We start from the raw sequence: 21241 nt of genomic DNA, 5'->3' as shown, positions 1-21241 counted from the left end.
ATTGTTAGCCGGTGAAGAACATATTAAGTCTCAAGTTTATTATGATGGACATAATATGAACATGCACCAGATATTATTAGAATGTATGGAAGCCATATTTAGAAAGGAAGGGGAAAAAAGAAAGAAATGGTTCAAGTGGATCCCAGTTAATTCACCAATGCATTGTAGTTGACTATCTTTTCACAGATTCAACTTTTCCACTCGGTCCGCCAAAACACTGCTGCGAGATGAGGAATCCAGTAACACGTGCGCTTTCTTTTCTTTGCCCAGGAACTTGGTCTTCTTTGCAAGGCCCACACTGAACTGTCAACTCCACAATCTGTTTAGCTACCTACAACCACGGTTTCACTTCAACGTGTAAATATACATTTTTCTCCTTTGGTATGTCAAAATAATGTGCTCCACTGGTCTCTTTCAGTTTTGTTTCATGCACCCACATCTGCAAAACCCATTGCTCTTTGCTCCATAACTCAAGGTTCAAAAACAGATTATCCAACAACCACCCATGACAGACCATTCCAGGTGATGTGTTTGAAGAACATCACTCGTCCTACCCGAAGGGGTCAAGGATCACACTACTCTTCACAACAAGTCTTCCATCACTCTGCATATTGTGTGTCACACACAAGCTGTGAGCTTTCTAAAACCGGGAAATGCGTGATCATGTCTCATACGCGCCACACCTGCTTTTCTGTTGTATCACAGCCATACGCCGCTGCCCAGACAGTACCAGCTTGTGGCACCGCTGAGCTCAGGTGGTCTTCCCTAGGCCAAGAGCAGGTGTGCAAGGGATGGTGTCCCCTTCAGAGTATCATAAAAACTGAAACCTCCTCTGACCACCATTTCTGCCATCACACCCACTGTGAAGAAGTCATTTTTTTAAATTATTCTCTCTTCTCATGTGGGGTGTCTAAATAAATCAGTAAAAAAAAAAAAATTAAAATTAAAAAAAATAAAAATGTTTTAACACTGAGCTCACTATGCTTACCCCCTAAGTCTTAAAATTTAGAAAATGATGCCAAACAAAGGCCCTAAAAAAAACAGTACGCGTTCGCTCACGCTAGGGAGATGCCATCCACGTTGAAACTTCAGCCTGCATCACTGGCACACACATTCCTTAACTATTAACAGGTACCTGGAAGTGGAGACAGGCCTTTGGCCGAGATGTCATATTTACATTTTTAATCTGCAATACACTACACTGCTTCTAATTTCTCAAGACCACACAATGAATTCCAAGTCAATACTTTCATGAAAAATGTGCTGTGCTAATAATATTACACCAGAAGACACTTCTCCGAATCCATGAAGAAGGGACATACTTATCATTAAGTCCCATGTTTCTAACATAGCGCCCAGCTGATAGGCTTCCATTCTCCTGAGCCGGGAGACCACCATGCAGGGAGCACGGCCGGCTCCCCATGTGCCCCCAGAGCCCAGCATCCTCCTCGGCACGTGGTAATAGTGATCTGAAAACGTGAGAGCTGAGAGTTCCTGAGCACCTGGGACGTGCCCAGCCCTGTGCTAACTGCTAGGTATGTTACAACATTTAATCCTCATAGCCCCTAGTGTGGGAAATCTCCATTCCCTAGATGAGAAAGCTAAAGCCCAGTTAGGTTGAGTGGCTTGCCAAAGGTCTTACAGCAGCTGTGCCAACCTAGGCAGCCAGCCTTCAGAAACCATTCACTGCAGTGTATACTACGTCTGAATGATCTCTAGTTACAGACAACTTATCCTGAAAAGGACTTCTTGCTGCACAGATGCTATACTGGACTGTCTTTCACACCTGTTTCAGCAGTTGCATATCTCCTGATGGCATCCGATGTAACTGATCGGCCTTCAGAGACCACTGTTACTGTTACACCACCCCCAACTGATAAAACAGTAAGACTCCAACCTGGACTTCCAGCCTCTGGTCTGGCTCCTCCAGGTTTGGGCAGAAGTCTGCACCCAGCACTCTGCCAGCACATGCCACTGGAACCTGGGGGAATACGGCCGAGTTAGATGCTAGGTGTGGAGGCTACTCAGGACTGCACACAAACACACGTGACCCAGGTAGACGCAGGCACATCCCAGCTGCAGTTCTGAATCAGGCCATCACGGCTTCACAGGTTTTTGACACCCAGTAGTTCAAATGTATTGTAAATATCATACATCCAAGTTTATTAACTACCAGAAGGTAAATTTTAAGAAGAAAAAATCCACATTAACTTTATTGCCCCTTGTATCCACAGCATGTAGCACAAAGCAGGCATTTAATAAACATCTACGGACTATAGAAGGAGGAAGACAGAAGAAGGAAAGTTGAAAGGAAGGGAGGGAGGAAATGAGGGAAGGGAAAAAGAAACAGAATCTCTGCTGGAAATTGTTGACTTTTTTTCTCTTAATTTTCCTAAGGGGGAATTAAGAAAACGGCATTCGATAACGCCTAAAGTTCCTCTGCACTCTTAAAATACCTGTTCAAATTTATTTTTTCTATTCCTGGCGTGGGCTAATATTTATTTATCAACATGTATTATTTACATATTATATTTAAATTACATTAAAGAGGCTTATTTTATGTCTGCTCTAACAATAAAAATAGCAAAAAGCTATAATTTAGTGAATGTTTCTCTGTATCTAGAATCCTACAATGAAACCCACTAAGATTCTCTTTCAAAACTGTTGCCTATTATAATTAGTCACCCTCATCCTGAAATATTACCCACTTATTAGTCACTTGCTTACTTTTAAAATTTTTAAGATAAAGAGAAAAGAATTTAGATTTCATTGAAACCTGTCTTCTGGTTTTTCTTTTTTTCTTTTTTTTTTTTTGTGGTGCACAGGCTTAGTTGCTCCATGGCATGTGGGATCTTCCTGGAGCAGGGATTGAACCTATGTCCCCTGCATTGGCAGGCAGAGTCTTAACCACTGCACCACCTAGGAAGCCCTTTTCTGGTTTTTAAATTCTTCTCTAAATGACTACTCAATATTTCTAAACACATACTACCCTCATTAATCATACAACTATCTATGTGTATCAGGATCTCCATCAATCAGTTTCATCTCACCTGTGTCTTCTTTCCCTGTCAAAGCCCTCCTTTGGTATTTTGTTTTATTTGTTTTTTTAACTCCAATTGGGATCATCTGTGCCAATCAGTTTTCTTTGTTCAGAGATCAGTTTTCAGCCAAGCATGCTGCCTCAGAAGGTATTTCCTTCTTTCTTTTGACCCACAAATCTGTTCACTTCTCGTAATTTAAACAATTTTCAATACTCCACTTTGCAAGTTCACTAGTGAATATCACTAACATATATATATTTTTGAAAAGCAGTCAACTCTTCAAACATTTTTACGTCCAACTTTCCTATTCTTTTCAAGTCTCTTATTCTTTCTTCCTGCCTATTTCCATAAGGTGACATCAACAGAATATCAGCCATCTTTGAAATTAACCATTCTTTACCCATGAATTTCTTCATTTGGAGCCTAAGAACGAAAGGAAAAGGAGGTCATATTTACTGAACACTTGCAATGTGCCAGTCACCATGTGGGTACCTTATATCAAGATTAACCCTTTTCTTCCTTTCAACAATCTGATAGGATATGAGCATCTCCATTTCACACAAAAGGGGGAGCTTTAGAGAAGGTTAATAACTAGCTCAGAAGTACATGGTAGAAAGTTACAAAGCCCAGACTTAAGAAATGAGAAAGAGTAAGAACATATTTCAAAGAAGTTAATGAAAAACATGTAATAGTTGCTTTTAGTAGCATCCATTCTGGAGGCATTTGTTGATGTTTCATATGAAAGAAATTACACAGAAGACAATGAAAGGAAATGAAGGCACTGTCACCAGAAATCAAGACCCACTAACTGCTCTTTGGTTTGGGACAACATAAGGAAGGTTAAAAGGGATTTCTCCTCTAACTTGAGGGATGCGAAAGATACGGGGCACGGAGAAGAGTAGAGATACTGCCTCTGTGCTGTGTCACATACAGAACAATGCTGATTCCACCCCATGCTGACACACATGGGGGTGGCGGGAAACCAATGCGTTGTGCACCAGTAGTTCTCCCTAGGGTGCAAGGGAAGAACCAGGGGGAAACTACTCTTAGAATATTCCATATTCAAAATGAACCCCCCAAAAAACTTCCTATAAAACCTTAATACATGTGACTACTTAACTGATTACAGGAGATTACATAAGCCAGAATGTATATGTTGCAAAGTAAGTGTTAATAATACTTTATTTCATGTACACAAAACAATTCCCGCTTACCTTAATATTAGTTGACCATGTCACAAAATTTCTAGTTCCTTTTTACCCTCACAGAAGGAATTTTATAAACACTCTCTAGAGGAATGGAGAAAGTTAAACAACTACAATTACACTCAATTACAACCTCAAACACTTAGAAATACACAGTTTCTGAGGGAAAACAAAAAGGTCTGTGAGTAAGTTGGAAGGAAACTGTGCCAGGCTACTGGAATGTTTCAACTATCCAAATCACAAAAAGGAACTAGGAGGAAAGAGAGGAGTGCTCTCCATCTTAGAATCCTAGAATTTCTGAGCAGAAAAGAAAATCCTTATGATCCACGAAAATGGACTTCCTTAAAGATGAGAAAATTGAGATCTGAACCAAAACCACACAGTTTCACTCATGAGTTCACCATCTAACAATACTCCCCCCACTCCATCCACCACAATTAGAGTCATTAATTACCAGACGGAGAAAAAGTGTAAGGGAAAGGCAAGTTATATCCTTACACATTTGAATGAACTGTTTCCAATTCATCAAAATGTCCCAAGGAAAATACAAAGGATATAAAAGCTTGATAACCTAATTAGGTATAATTCGGCACACCTAGACAATCAGGCCTTTTGATTCGGAAGCCTCTGTAGTTAGACAGCTAGCTATAAGCAATCAAAAAATGCCTGACAGAAATAGCAGACATAAAATAATTTTTTTGGCCATGCCCCACGGCATGTGGAATCTTAGTTCCCCGACCAGGGATCGAACCCTTGCCCCCTGCGGTGGAAGTGTGGAGTCCTAACCACTGGACAGCCAGGAAATTCCCTTTAACTCATTATTACTCCATTTTAAATTAAGATACTAAAATAGGATGTGTACCTTCTGTTTTCACTGGAATTGAAAATTCAAATTGATTCTGAGAATTCCAGTTTTATCCTCTTTTCTTCATGCTAGTGTTTAGTGTGTATTTCAACATCATACTTTGTAAAACAAAGTTCTACCGTGATTTTCATAAAACGTTCAGTGATTTTTATCTGTAAAAGTAGTAGGACTAAGTGGACTTTTTTTTTATTCTCTTTTGCATTTTGGTATCCTTTGCTCTTAAGGTAATAAAAACATGTAAGTTAAAAACAAACAAAAAAACTAAACTGATTAGCTAATACTTCTAAACAGTAGGCTGCAGGTTTCCTTACGGACAGTAATTGTCTAGAGCTCATCTAAATTTCATTCCGCTGGTGCTGTAACAGGAAGTCAGAGGCCTTGAAAAGGACCCTCTAGAATCCCCAGGGAAGCTGGAGCTGAGTGCATGTCTACTCTCCTGTACATACCTCAAAGGAATCACGGTGTGAGAGAGAGCTATTTACAACTTACTTTGTGTATAATCAGCAGAAACAAAAGATATGACAACAAGCATGAAGGCCTCTCTCTCTCTCTCTCCTCTCAAGAGAATTCGACAAGGGAGGGCCAGTGGGCATTCACTTCAGTGTCAAAAGGGCTTCCAGAAAACACACTTTCTGTGGGGCAGGGAGGAAATATGGCAGGCTTCCTACACACACACACACACACACACACACACACACACACCACACATTCTTTGTTTACTGAGATCACACACATAAAGACTGTTAGGGACTAGACTTCTGAAAAGAAGACAGAAAAAGCTCCACATTGTAAACAGGAGCTACCGTTCAAAATATTTCAAATAGGTGTAGAAGGTGGGTGTAACGAAAGCAACAAAGGAGGAAAGAAAGAGGCGCAAAAGTGGTAACTTGGGAAAAGAAACGTGTGACCAAGTAAAGGGTTTACAGAGTCTGGGGTGCTTCTTGCAAAGCCAGGGCCCATTTGAACTTTAATTTTATTTTTAAACATTAAACATTCAGGTAGGCATTTGCCTGATAGGCACTATAAAAAGTCAGAGCCTAAATACACTAACTAACTTCCATGCCAGCTCAAGACTCTTTGGTGAAGCTGGCCGGAAGCCCAGAGCAGTTCTGAAGTCTATATGTTTTGGTGGCTTCAGTCTAGCAGTGAAGGAATGAGGGAAAGGATCTGAATTCAAGGAGAACTTGGAAAGGAATGGAGAGACAGAATTGGTTTTAAAAAAGAGAGGGGGGTGGGGGAGTGATAACACCAAAAGAGTCCCATTAGAGGACTCAGTGACATGGCTGGGTACAAGCTCTGTTACAGTCCAAGCCAGAGAAAAACAGTTAACAGCCTCAGGTCAGTGGTTAGATGATGCCAAGCCACAAGAGGAAAAACTACTAGGATCATGCAAAGAATTCAGGAAGACCGTTCAGGGAAATGGACTTGAAAATAAGCTAGCCAGGAGCGCCTGTGAGAGAAAGCAGATAAAGAAATAAATTAATTACCCAACCGTGTAAAGAAGAGGATGTATGTTAAACGCAGTGCTGCAAATAAGTGAGAGGAATAAATGAAAAATAAGGTGAGCTAAGCTGCTGGATGTGCAAATAATGTCTATCTTCATTTTTTAGGCAATGATTTAACTAAAAATAACATTTCAGGCCTAAGCCTTCCCAGCCATGGAACCCCAGGCTAAGCCTCAGAAGGGCCTTGTATATACAGAACCGAAAGCTTAAGAATTCACACCACTTCATGACCAGAAAGGAACTGCTGAGTCCAAACAGTATTTATGCAGCTGCCAATACAGAATGGCCAGAATTATGCTGGTTCTTGCAGAGGCCTTAGATGAGGCAGGGTGTTATCAGTGGGAAGGGGAGAAGAACGAAGATGTTACAGAAGAACTGAACAGGACGGTGGACAGTCCCCTCCAAATCATCCCAGAACAGTGAACTACAGGATGAGGATGAGAGAAGACAGAAGAGGGTTAAGGATGGGATTCTGCCACTCAACAGGCTGACAGGCACAGAAGACTACTGGGGGGGGGGGGGGGGGGGGGCACAGCATCCTCCCAGGAGCCAGGCACCGTCTAAGGGAGGCTCAGGCTGTCTGCCTCCGGAGCTGGTCCTCTTGGGTGAGCTAGGACCCTGGGCCCTTTGATGGGAGTAACTGCTGCAGGTACAATTACAGGAGATGTTCACAGCCACAAACAACAACCAAAATACCTTGTTTTTCTCCTGTGAAATGCGGGATAAAAGATAAAAATCTCTCTTCCCTGGTGACACCATGAGGAGCCTGATGGACCATGAATAATGCTAAACTTACACAGAATCTTTCTTACAGAGCCTCAAAGGACTTTACACAAAATATTTATGAATTCCCCTATCAGACAAGTAAGGGGTGGGAAGGAAATTTCCACCGCACTCTTTTTATTTTAAATAAGAACACTGAGACCTATCCTTATGGTCTCCACTCCACATTTGATAAGTTGGATGGAACCGAAATGAAGATGAAGTTCACTGAACTAGCATGCTAGTGTTTTACTAGAAAAGCCTCCTGCCATTTAATAGAGTTCACCTATTTCTCCACTTCTTGTTCTATGTGGGTTTTAGTGCTGAAGAAAATGAGAATGAAGTTATTCGCACCTATGCCATGGATGGACTTTATACTCAAGAAGGAAAAGTACAGAATTAGATTATTTTCAACTGGTTTACAATCATTCTTATTCAGTACATTGGAAGCAGAACACCCCAGACTGTTGCTCAGGGGTATACGTACACCCCCTAGTCTGATGACTGACATGAAGTGAAATTTCAAATATATGTATGTATATATACGCCCAGGTAAATTTTCTTTCTGCCCTCAAGGCTCAACTCCAACGATGCTACAGGCAGGTAATATGCAAAGAGCACTGGTTTTAGAGTGAAACCTCTGTTTTAACCCCAGCTGCAGTACCTTGTGAAGCTCGTCAGTTAAATTACCAATTCAGAGATTTGTTTGCTGCATCTGTAAAATGGGAATAATTATATTTACTGTGGAGGGCTGGCAAAGTTGAAGGAGAGGACACAGGTAAAGCACCTAACTAAGGAGGCTGTAGGTACACAGCATAGGTAATGATACTTCCTCAGATACCCCCCTCTGCCCCCCAGCACACAATTCCCATCAGGGTGGAGAAGCTGGAGAGAGGGAAGGAAGGAATTTGGGGGAAATGGAAGCAAACCTCAAGTGTCAAAGGAATAATATAAGCAATTAGGGAAACTGAAAATTATACCTATTCAATTAGTCTCAATTAGGGGCCGGCTCCATCCACTTGTAGAAGGCTTCCTAGAACACTGTGTTGACGAAGGCTGTGAAGATGTGTCTGAGCTCTGAGAGACTGACCACGAAAGTCTTCACTGGGGGAAGTAGTAAGAAGAGACACATTTCACTCTCTGCCACTCCTGCTCCAGCCAACGCCTTCATGACAACATAGGCAGTTTTCTGAGTTCTGGGTCTACTCCACTCAGCTTGTCTCCCTGGTTTTTCATAGAGATCAAGGATGAGGATGTATTTGGGACTTCCCTGGTGGTCCAGCGGTTAAAATTCCATGCTCCCAATGCAGGGCGCCTGGGTTCGATCCCTGGTCAGACAACTAGAGCCCACGTGCCACAACTTAAAAAAAAAAAAATTCCCGCACACCACAAACGTGAGCCACACCTAAAGACCCCGCGCAGCCAAATAAATAAATATTAAAAAAAAAAAACAAAAAGAGGATGAATTTAACTATCTCTAATGAGGGGAAAGAGATGACTTTCAAGTCATGATCACCAAGATTTTTTTTTTTTGAGGGGGCGGCATTTTTTAGAAAGGAGTTCACTTTGGAAGAAAACAAGTGCATTTCACTTGGTCTTACTTCATCAAAGGCACAAAATAGGACAAATCAATGGGGGTTTTTTCCCTCCTTAAATTTCACAACACTGAAAAGGACTGAAAATGGCTTATGTGAGAAAGCAGAAAAGGGAGTCTGAGGAATGAAACATGATAGAAGAGTGTGTCACACACCAGACAGCGAGAGAACAAATATTATCCTCCCAAAATTCAAACATCCCATGTTACCTCTTGAAACACCTACACTAAACCTATTATGGTAAAAAAAAAAAAAAAAAAGTTTAAGTTGCCATACAATGAGCAGTTAAACTAAATATAATGCACAGTGGTGGCCTAGAGAAACAGATTCCTCTGGATAGCCTCTTGCCCCATCTGACATGGGTTAGACTTCTTATGAAGAGTGACCGGAAGGCAGGCCACAAATGGAACCAAGAGACCAGTGGAATTCTGGGGTGCCATCACCAAGCGAGCTGGCAGGCAGCCGTCCCCACGCTGCCAAAGTGCACAGTGCAGCACGCCCAAGATCAAAGAAGCAACACGCTTCTCTTTGCATGCAAAGCCTGAACACAGGTAACGGTAAGAGAAGAAAGGAAACGGGAAGGCAGGTTTGCCCCTGCTGCTAAAAACTTCCCCAACTCAGACGTAAGTCATACTGGGCATTGCACAATCCCCCCTCCAAACCTGCTGAGGACCCCAGACTAAGAAGAGAAAATGCACAAAAGCACACAGAGTTGATTTCTATGGAAGACCCACCCTCCCCCTACCCATCCCACTCGCTTCCCAACCCTAGATCCACTGGGCTGAGATCTAGGGAAGGCGAAAAGCTATATGCAGTATTCTGTACCAGACAGGTAAAAAGTGAACCTAAACCTCTCCCACCAATGGCATCTCTCTGTTACTGAGGGTCTCAGGAAGTGGTGAGAAAATAAAGTAAAAGGAACTTGCTTATATTGTCCTTGGGGATCTTATAAAGTATTTTTTCAACCTGAACATACTCTACTTCTGAAATCTAGTGGCTTTAGAATCTATAAGAGGCTTAATAGACAATAGAACACTTTATAAATGATAAAACACATGGTTTTCCATTTTGTGTGTTTTTGATATTAGTAGTCTCAAGTAAAGATAGAGCTATTTGTCGATGACTTACCATGATAAGAAATGCTATAGAATACCATCTTCTCTCTACACGCATTCCTTTCAGATGTGATACTCTTTCCCTGGTTTCATCTGCCACCTCCGTGAGAACAGTGCTCCCTAATCACTATTCCTTACCTCTAATGTGAATTCTAGTCCTGAACGTTCAAGCTCCCACTAGAAATTTTCAAGTGTCCAGTTAACACCTTGAGCAAAACAAGTGAAGCATATGGGTTCACTGATATCCTTTCTTTAGTAGAGCTCTACCCGGACTTTGCCTTTTTTTTTTTTTTTTCCATTATCACCAAAATCCCATTAACAAAGACTCAGAAACACAGACCATGATTAAAAGCCTGCTCCTTATTTCCCAAACCCAGTAAATTCTGAAAGTCTATTTTTCCCTTCCCATCCCCTCAGCTGTCCGCCCACACACCTTCCAGATCATTTCTCTCCTTCTAGATCATTTCTAACAAGAACATGCTCAGACCTTTGCCATAACCCTTAAGTGACTGATAATCCCAACTTTATTGTTCCACACCCGTCAACCAGGACCGTACACCATCGCTCCAACTGTCAAACACATTGTCCTAGACAATGTTTAGAGTTTCCCCCAAATTACCAATTAAGAAGTTCCTTCCAGGCCTTCTACAACCTGGACCTGCCTTGCCCTTTCCAGCTTCATCTCTCCTCCTCCTTCATGACAAACGCTTGACAGACAGTCTAATTAGACTACTTCACGTCTCCTGCTTACCGCTTTGGGCTCTCCTAATTTGACGTAGTTCTCATACTGCTCTTTTTTGGGATACCCTCCCCTCCCCTGCACTAAACTTTTGAACATCTCTGTATTTCTAGCTGCCACTTCTTCCATGGAGTTTCCTGATACCCCTGGGCAGAAGAAATCTCCTCCCAGAATTCTACCAACCTCAGGGTCATCAGCACTATATAGCCATAGACTCTAAAAACACTACATGTTTTTCCTCTTTAAGGGCAAGAACTAACTTGCTTCTCCTTTGTCTTCCCCCATAGCGCCTACAAAACAGCTTTACATACAGCAGATACTCAACAAATGCATACAAAATAAGTAATAAATAACTCTCTTAAAATTCACAGTGGCACCAGTGACCCAATGTTACAAATACAGTGATTTTTAACTATATCATTATTCCACCTGATCCTCAACAAATACCCTTAGGGCAGTTAGGGCCCAATAATTCCTATTTTATAAAAATTCAAGATGCAAGGAGGTTGCTACTTATACACAGAGCAGTCTTCTGAGTATAATTTAGCCTGTAAAGGTTCAGTAACTAATTCAGTGTCACCCTGTTGATATGCGGTATATTTCTGCTGAAATGATACTTCTCTTGCTAACTTTCCTTCTGGCTTACTTCAGGATACCTCTAGAATCTTACCCCATTAAAGCAACCTTCTACAGGTGAGAAAATGCACAATTATCTCCTCTAAAATGTAAGTTTTAGAGGTATTTCGCTGCCCCACAAGTTGTCAACAAATGTACACTGGCATATATAGCCTCTTAGTTTAAAATTTACTAGGCTTCAGAGTAGGGGAAGGTATGAAAACCTCCTTTAATAAGCTATTTAAAAAGGGATTGGTTGCCATATACCTGGAAAGAAAGTAATCAACCCATTATACTGCCCTGAGATAAGACATTTCTAAGATACTATGAGAGCAGCTTATAGACAACTGGGGGTAGATTTCCAGCCCCCATCAGTTTCTCCTTTGTTTCAAGCCAGGAGCAGGCAACTACAGCCTCTGAGCCAAATGCTACCCTGCTGCCCACTTTTATAAATAAAGTTTTATTAAAATACAGCTGTGCCTATTCCTTTATATATATATAGTCTACTGCTGCTTGTGGCTACAAAGACAGAATTGAATACTTGTTACAGAAACCACATGACTGCCTAAACTATCTACCATCCGGCTCTTTACAGAAAAGGTTTGCCAATCACTGTTTTAAGCTTTACAAAATTATACCGCTTTCTCCAGGATCATCACTTTCAAGAATTCACCTTTAGTAAATCACACAAGTGCAAAGAAGAATGTTCATATTGAAGCACTACTCTTTGTAAAAGAAAAGAGGTGGCAGCAACCTCAATATCCACAAACCAAAAACTTGTTAAGTAAATTATGGTACAAAGATATACTAAGAATCCATTAAAAATTATGAAGGATAATCTCACTTACAGACATGGAAAGATATCTGTGACATGGCTGAGTTAAAAAAATAAAAAGAAGTCACATATCCATAATCCTTTTATGTAACTAGCATCTATCCATATATTCCTATATACGTGTAAATTGAAAAAGGTGACTAAAAAGATGTTAATAAAATGGTTCCTTGGTGGCAGCCTTTCAGATAGTGTCTTCTCCCTTGTAGTTTTCTTAATGAGATCTTCGCAATAAAGATGTACCCTTTATAAAAGCTGTAAAAAAAAAAAAAAAAACTTTGTAGTTTTTAAAAGTTTTAAACTAAGTTTAGGTTTTGTGTTTTAGAAAAAGCGCGAGGTTTTTCAGAAAATAAAGGGTTTTCTGTATTTTCTTTTTGGTTAGGGCCCAATTTTTGGTTTGATTGTTACCATTTCTAATTTTCCTTTTTCTTTGTTTTGAAGACAGAAAGGCTCTTACAATTACCAACAGCCTGTGTATCTACAAAGTGGTATCCCCACTGTATGTGATAACCTCCTTACCAGACTGTAAAAGTCCCTTACAAAAGCATACACGGGTTAGGAGGAAGAGGAGAGGTTAACAGAATAGTCCCTCGATGGAAATGTATTAATTCAATCAGTGTCTTGCTTCTGGGTTACCATAAAAAGGTTCATAAAGTACCCAAAAGCCACAGAAGATTTTAGAATTATGCTGCTCAATGACTGATTCTCAGTGAAGAGTAAGAAAGGGGAGATCTTTCTCCACTCTCATTTTCTTCAACAAAAGTAAGCTTCTGCAAGATTGGCACAAGTATTTTTTAAACTGGTAACTGAAAAGGCTAAGTATGTACATGATACAATTATTAAGAACCGAGTACCACCATTGATAAAGAGATGCTAACTGAACACTGCACAAGGCTTGCAAATTAACAACAGCCGGAACAACATAAGAAGAAACTGCTAACAGCAACCAACACAGCTCACCCTCTCTGTGCCACACTTCACAGGCATCATTTCCAACCCTCATTTTATACATTTTATACTTCAAGCTCACTGGAGTAACTGAGCTTCCAAAGTCACATACAGGAGAGAGAAATTCAAGTGCAGATATGTCTGGCTTGAACCTAGACTCTTCCACCCATTCAGATAAACAGAAATTATATTTCTAATGAAGTACTATATGAAATCCCAATATAAATGTAACAGATGAAAAAACTTGAAATTTTTGGTTTAAAGGTATTACAAAATTACCATATCAATTAGTTTTATAAGCAATTTATTTAAAATAGTATGTTTTCTAAACATTTTCTCAGAGTTAAATCTACCCATATTCTGCAGCCTTACACTTATTCATATATGCATATGATATGTGTATATCTTTTACAGATATGCTATAGCATTGTATAGAGCACAACTTTTTAATATTGTCAAACTGAAGTAGCGTCTGTATACATTTGTAGACACAGACTCCCGTTAAACATTAAGCTGTGACTTGATTTTTTATGACTCTTCCCGCAGTAAAATTACTTCACTGCTCTGGATTAAACAAAATCTGTGCCCTGAAAATCAACATGTGAAGAGCTGTACAATGATATAACTATTTTTTTTAACCTTGGTATTTACCCCACACTATTTTTCTCTTAGACATATTCTCTTTTCAAATTAGGCAGAAATTAGGCTTTCATGTGAATTCCCCATAATTGCACCTCCAAGTTCAAGATGATAAACAAACCCTTTAACTCCCGGACTAGGAAACCTTGGGTTTGCTACGCCTTTTGCTTGGGGATGTAGAGGCATTAGAATACGGTTTTCTAAGCAGTTATTCCATGGATCCCTAGTAGAAGCCTAAAAGATAGGACTCTGTGGCTGGACCCTTTTCATCTAGAGCAGCTCTAAGTTTTATCAGTCCTGCATGTTGGCTTCCTTGTAAAATTTAATTTGAAAGGAAAAATTAATAACGGCAAGTTCAACAACTAACTTTTATTCTTTTTTTTCTAATAGCTGACTTAAGTTATAGACGGATAAAGAATGTGGTAGAGGAAAAAGCAAAGACTTTGGGGTTCACACTTGGTGGATACAGATTTGAGACTTTTATTTCCTCATCTGTAAAATGAAAACAACTGCACCAGCCGTGAATGCTTTTGCAAGAGCTGAATAAGATAAAGTGGGTACCACCCCCAGCACACTGTGTGAGCTAAGAGGTAGCTATGAAATGATCAGTTTTTAATCCTCATTCTTTTACTCTTAGCAACAGGTGAAAGTAAACGCTAAGCCAAATATTTATTTTAGATCTTAAGATGCAGTATGTTCAAACTAGCATTGGCTAAAAGAAACGAGATGTTAGGCAAAATAACACTAATCAAAGACCATCTATGACAATATTAATGTACCACACATGAGAACACAAATACTTTTGATAAAAACATAATTCAGGATTAAAAGACAACAAAAGCAGCACATTTTGCTCAACAAATAGTTCCCAAGCCCTTAACTATACTTAAGGCATTGTGCAAGACTGTAAACGAAGGTAAAATATTGCCCCAATATGCATGTAGGTTGCTTGCTACTATTTTGTTTAATTCTACTAAAAGGTGTAAACACTATTCACTTCAGCGTGACCCTGCTTCCATGAATACAACTGAATATTCACAAAGCCAGGGGCAGAGGCCTGGGTACCTGCATAATGGAACTTCCAGCTCTATTACCAAGTGCTAATGGTACTGAGTATCATAAAGCAGGAAGCTTTGATTCAAACAAGTGATTAGAACTGATGATACAATGGTAAACAGAACTCAACAGACTCTTCCAACTTAGCTTCTAGTCTATCGTTAGCCATACCTGATATCTCAGAAATAATAGCATCACTCTGACATCCAGGAAGGCCATCCCAGTTAGAATTTTGCAGAGTGGCAAAAACACAAGACTAATGGATGATACAAGTGATATAAAAAAAAAAAAAAAAAAACTAGCAAAGAAAGAATATTGTCTGCCAATGCCTAATATCTCCTTTCCTACAAATAACTGGAGAAATTAAAACATTTTATTTAAATTTACCACCTTTTGTTTTCTTTTTTTTCTTTTTACAAAAATTGAAGCTTTCCAAGGGAAGCTTGCCACAGGGCAAGCTCAAAGAATAGGATCTACAGTTTACTGAACACCTACTATGTACCTGAGCTTCATGGCTTTGTCTCATTTTATCTTCCTGACAAATTCTCAAGTGTTCTTTTCCCCATTTCAACGTTGAAGAAAATAAAGGTTAGGAATAAAGTGACTCACTCAAGATCACAAGACTAGTAAGTAACAACATTAGAATCTGAACTCAGGGCCAGTCTTTTAACTCCCCCACATCCCTCAACCCCCCCCCCCCAGAGTTCTGCAATGCCAAATAATAATAGCTGGCACAATGGGAAAAGAAAAATGCTTAAAGAACAAGTATTAATATTTTAAAGGAAGTTTGATTTTTTTAGGGAAAAAATCCTAAATCAATTTTAATTTTCATATTAAGGAGATATTATACTGGAGTATTTCCACTCTTTCCCTCTTGCATTATAAAGGGAAATTTTTAATAAATTGGAAAGGGTTTGAATACAACCACAACACCCTTTTTATAATCAAAACTGCTTCCATTATCAGGATAACAAATTTTTTTAGATAATTAAGCATACATGATAGACTTTTTTCTCAATCTGGCACTGTTGACGAGTTTTTCTACTATTTAGGATTAAGAATTAATTCTGAAATTGGCTGTAAGGGAAAAACAAATCCAGTACAGAGTAAGTTTAATATTCCTCTGCAAAGTCCACTTTAAAATATGGAATTAAAAACAAAAATCATCAAAAGAAAACTTCCATCACCACTTTATTACACTCAACAGAGTAAAAAGATTTCTTAAAGTGAACATTCTCTAGAATGTAAGAGAAAATATCTAATGAATTCATCTAAAATTTGAAGTGCGAAGTCCACACATAAATCTTGATTTTGCTAGAGCTGACTGCTTATTGGTTTAAAACCTCCCATAAACAATGTGAATGTATCTGTTTATAAATAATAAACCATCTATGGACAGCACTAATCAGATTAAACTCAGGAGGTCTACCTTGACAAAACCATCGTTCTATAGAAACATATAAATCATATCCCCAAAAATCCATAAACAGGGCACACACACCCACTCACAGTTCACTTTTTTTGTGGTATATTCTTGACTTAAATTTCTGTTACATAACTTTTTTTTTTAATTAATTAATTAATTTTATTGGCTGTGTTGGTTGCTGCACACAGGCCTTCTCTAGTTGCAGCAGAGTCGGGGCTACTCTTCATTGTGGTATGTGGGCTCTTCACTGTGGTGGCCTCTCATTGTGGAGCACAGGCTCTAGGTACGTGGGCTTCAGTAGTTGTGGCATGAGGGCTCTATAGTTGTGGCTCAGGGGCTCTAGAGTGCAGGCTCAACAGTCGTGGTGCATGGGCTTAGTTGCTCCACGGCATGTGGGATCTTCCTGGGGCAGGGATCGAACCCGTGTCCCCTGCATTGGCAGGCGGATTTCCAAGCACTGCGCCACCTATGAAGTCCCAACATTTTTAAAAATAACTTATCAATGGAAAACTATCCTGGCTTAACAACTCTAAAAAGATTTTCCTTGCATTCAATTGGCAGTTATCAAAGTGTGCATGGACACATAGGCACACACACATATACAATTCTGTGTGTGTGTCTGTTATATATGCATTATTAACAGAGAAAAATGACTCATCACAAGAACATGAAATCAAAGAATTACAGTTTGAAAGTGAAGAGAAATAGGCAATTCAAAACTAAAACTTAAACTATGATAATATGCTTACTTAGGTAAGCCCAAGATGATCCACATTTCTCTTATGCATCGGGGAAAAAATCAGATGCATGAATATACTATACAGTCCCAATGCAAAATCAGAAGGCCATTCCATACATCCACATTTTAATCTGTTATAAATTAACCTGAGTCAGTTCAGATCATGAAGCCATCCTGACTGCTACACGTAACATGCACAATTACAACCCAAGTCAAATCATACACACCCTCGGTAACCATAAGCCTCAAACAACTGCAACCGTGAAGGAGCAGGCTAGAGTTTCCCCTGGAGAGGGCCAGAGGTCGCCGCAATCTGCAAAATGGATACATGAGACAACTGCAAAGCCTAAGAAGGTCCTCAAACCCTAAAGATGCACACGTGGTTTCACAACAAAGTCCCTTTACAAGATCCACAGCTCAGATGACCTGCATCTTTCAAACTGCCCTATTTCCAGAATTTCTGATTTTATATCACACTGAAACCTTTGACGGCAACGGAACAAGAGTGGTTGGGTCTCGTCCTTCTACACAAGAGGCAGGGGGAGTGCCATACAGTTAAGTTTGTTTTGTTTCAAACTCTCGGACATTCTACATTCCAAAACTGTATCCCTCTGACTAACATAAACCGTTATTAGAGAGAAAAGGTTTAAAAAAAAAAAAGATATCACCCCCCCCCCCACCCAACGCAGCCAGTGAGAAGGAATGAGGGAGTAGTACTGGTAACATACGGTACCATGAGCTGCAGTGGCCTCCCCGTCAGTGGTGCAAGGGTAACAGATCACTCCTGGCCTTCGGGCGGACAGCAAGGCACAGCCCAGGGAGGGGGGGGCAGGGACAGGCGGGGAGGGGGCCCTCGCTGCTCTCGGGCAGTTTACACAAGAAGGCAGCTCTGCTCCTTTCTGGCGCATTCCTCCTCTCTATCTCCCAACCTCTTTGCGTGTGTCCTGTTGTATTTTCTTCAGCTGGTAATTGTCCGGACGGCAAGACTTTAAACAGCCACAGTTTAGGAAAAAGCGAAACCCTTCTAAGTGACCATCACAGCAAATCAGCTTCACGCTGGTGGGTAAAATTTTCCAAGGGAAGTGTTCTTCTGATAGTTCCTGAGTCTCTAAGTCCCCCCCCCCCCCCGCCCCCATCCCCACCAGCCGCCACACACACTCCCCTAGAGGGCTAAATGCACTGTGGCAATAAAACATTCATGCGACTTGGAATTTTAACACAATGCCATTTCCCTAGTTTAACCTGAAAGGAATGCACTAGTCACAACAGACTACATCATCCTGCCATTAAACCCTGCCAAGGAACCGCTTTTTTGGCCCTGCCGGGCCAGCTTTGACGGGAAAGCAGTACACAGACCCACACACTGAGCACAGAGCGGCCACCTCTGCTTCCTCGGCCGGGTCCAGTAACACCCTGCTCTTGAACGTGACCCCTGACCCCTCGCATTGTGACCGGCTTGTGATGCGTGTGTCACTCTGGCACTTCTGCAGAGCCACACACTGTGCTGGCCGTTGGCGGCTCCCTCTCAACAGGACTTGGGCCAACGCCAAAGGTTCTCTCTTATTATTACTGCTACTATTGAAAGGCTCGTGTTGAAGGTGGGGAGGCTTTTGCCTTGTGCTGGAGAGGGGTCTGTTTCTCTTTTTCCTTTGTTTGTCTTAGACTTTTTAAAAAACAAACTTTGCATTTGCATTCATAATTAGGTTATGATTACTGACAAACTGGTTTGCTTTGGGGACTACTTATCAAAGCTGCCAGTTCTTCCGCCTTTAAGTGACATTTAATTTAGACTTACAAAATACAAAAACAGAAATTATTCTGATTTCTCTGGAGAATTTTAGAGGAAAACTCAAAGGTGTTGAACTCTGAAACATCGGGCACTTAACCATTTCATGTGGCTAAAGTAACATCACACAACAAACAAGGAACAAATTAATTGTTTTTTTTTTAACCCTAGATGTATTGATTTATTACTTGTGCAAAGATGTCTGCCTTTCAAGGAAAAGAAGCAACAAACTAAGAGACTAGGAAAAATATATGTACAACAAATGAAAAATTAAAAATCACATTAAAAGTTTTTAAGTGTTTGAAGTAATTTTTAACTCTGCTGCGATGCCAATTTGGCCCTTTATAGCTGATGGCAAAAGTACTGATTTTTGTTAATTTTGAAGGTTATATCATAATTTTGCCTCTCCAACATCGCTTGTTTTCCTTTATCTTCAACTTCTCTCTCACAACTAAAGTATGCCTTCCAGATTTTTCTATTTTTCTGATTTTTTTTTCCCTTTTCTGATCATTAACTATTTTCATATGGGGCACTTTCACTTTCAACCTTGCCCTACTATTTTGTCTTCTGATTTGTCCTCTCTGCTCTGCTCACAAGCCATTCTAAGACGCAGCAAGTCCCTCCTTCTGGTCCTGACCCTGAACTACAGCCAGGTGAGCTGTGATACTCCCTGCAAAAGGTAGAAGGTGTTCCAGCTTTAATCTCCTAGAATGAGGCCACACCCCCTTCCCGCAACAACTGAAGAACATCTTACTTCATCTAAGAGAACACTCTAAAATACAAAATGATGATCGCTACACAGGTTAACATGCACATAGAAAATAAAGCCAAATTGTCTCCTTTAGCGTAATTTTTGTCTCCTTAGTAGCTGGAATTAGTCTTAAGCCTCAGTTAAAAGACTTTTTCTTTTCCCTTTCCTTTCAACAGACATTATCATGCTTGGAAGAGTCATTCTAATCCCTTCACCTTAGCCAAACCATGCTAATTCTAGCTAGGAGGACAGCAATTAATTTAAAAAAAAAAAGAATTTTACTTGACTGGGGGAAATCAATGGAGAAGCAAAGATTATCAAATCCTATGTGAAATAATTCCATTTCAAAATGTAAATGCTGAAATCAATCTGTCATTTTAACCTATATAAAGCTCAACAATAAAGACATTTGATTTTTTTTACAAGTAATCTGACTTATTACCAATGTATATTCAAATTTCAATTTTTATGTTACTAGCAGGAAACCTAGTAAAACTGCAGACAGCACCACTTAAAGCAATGAGATTAAAATTAGAGGATAATTTCTGTATAAGTTCAGACAGACACACTTTTTTGCTCATATCAAATTAATCAACACAGTGATCTCAAAGTATCTTGGATCAATATCTAGAGAAATAAAAGAATAAAGCTCTGTGATCATGCAATTGAAGCATCTTAAACCTCTCAATTGTGATGCGCCTGCTCCGAAGACCTCTGGAACTTAGAGACATATAGCTAAGAAGAAGCAATAACTCGTCCCTTATTTCTAAATAAAAAATTGTCAACCAATTTTATAATCTTAATACTGCTATGGTACAGTGACGCATCATGAGGAAGTCATATTTTTATATGAAATTGTACCAATACAAATAAGTGGAATCAGAACAATCCACAACCTGCTAGAAAAGGGAGTTCTATCAGTAAGTTCACTGAACTGCATACAGTTGCACAAATCCAAAAGTTTTGCAGAAATACAAACATTTTGGCGGGTACATGATCAAAATCTGTGTATGATCAAATCTGTGATAACCATCAGTGATTTTCACTTTCCTTTAACCAAAAGAAAACTTTTCTGTGTTAAATGGCATTTAGAAATACAAAATTTAAAGTTCCGTAAGTTACCTTTAAATTTCTAGAAAGCAAAATAGGTGAGATGTTTCTCACCAACTCCCATTAAGATGAGCACAAACAGGCATGTATTTATCTATTTTTCTCAACAAGAGTCTACTTGGCGCTATGGGATTTGCTAAAGCAACCACCCCTAGTCGTGCCCCCCACCCCAGGCAATTAGACTCTAACCCTGAGTGAGGGCAACCCTCAGAGGCAACAACATGAGACAGGAAAGGAAGTGTGTTGATAACAGAGTGAAGGAAGGAAAAAGGACGAGATGCAGCAGGACGAAATCAGGCTGAAAGGAACACAAGCAACAGGAAAGAAAGGGATGAGAGAGACAGAACGAGATGGGGAGGAGCAAAATGGAAAGGCAGGGAGAAGAAAGGGAAGACTGCAGGGAAACAAGGAATGGCTGGGGAGAGAGGAGGTATCGGAGCCCCACGACACAACAGTGGATCAAGCAGCTGGCCGGAGATGCTAATTCAGCGCTTTAACAAATCAATGCCACT

General features: G+C 40.0%; 1 protein-coding gene across 8 annotated transcripts in view; it reads right to left on the bottom strand.

Annotated features, from left to right (window-relative positions):
* The window catches only part of BNC2 (basonuclin zinc finger protein 2), a 402347-nt gene that overhangs the window by 237818 nt on the left and 143288 nt on the right, over positions 1-21241 (bottom strand). The window contains exon 1 of one of the 8 annotated variants that reach the window (XM_057720991.1): positions 17816-17980. The exons of the other annotated variants lie outside the window; for them this stretch is intronic. Coding sequence (XP_057576974.1) covers positions 17816-17818 — 3 coding nt within the window. The 5' untranslated portion in view covers positions 17819-17980. Of the gene's footprint in view, positions 1-17815; positions 17981-21241 lie in introns of those variants that run through there. 8 annotated transcript variants of the gene reach the window in all.

This window comes from Hippopotamus amphibius, chromosome 2 (assembly GCF_030028045.1).
Source record: "Hippopotamus amphibius kiboko isolate mHipAmp2 chromosome 2, mHipAmp2.hap2, whole genome shotgun sequence".
NCBI lineage: Eukaryota > Metazoa > Chordata > Mammalia > Artiodactyla > Hippopotamidae > Hippopotamus > Hippopotamus amphibius.
The sequence above is the reverse complement of the archived record's forward strand: the minus strand, read 5'-3'. Positions and strand labels throughout refer to the sequence as shown.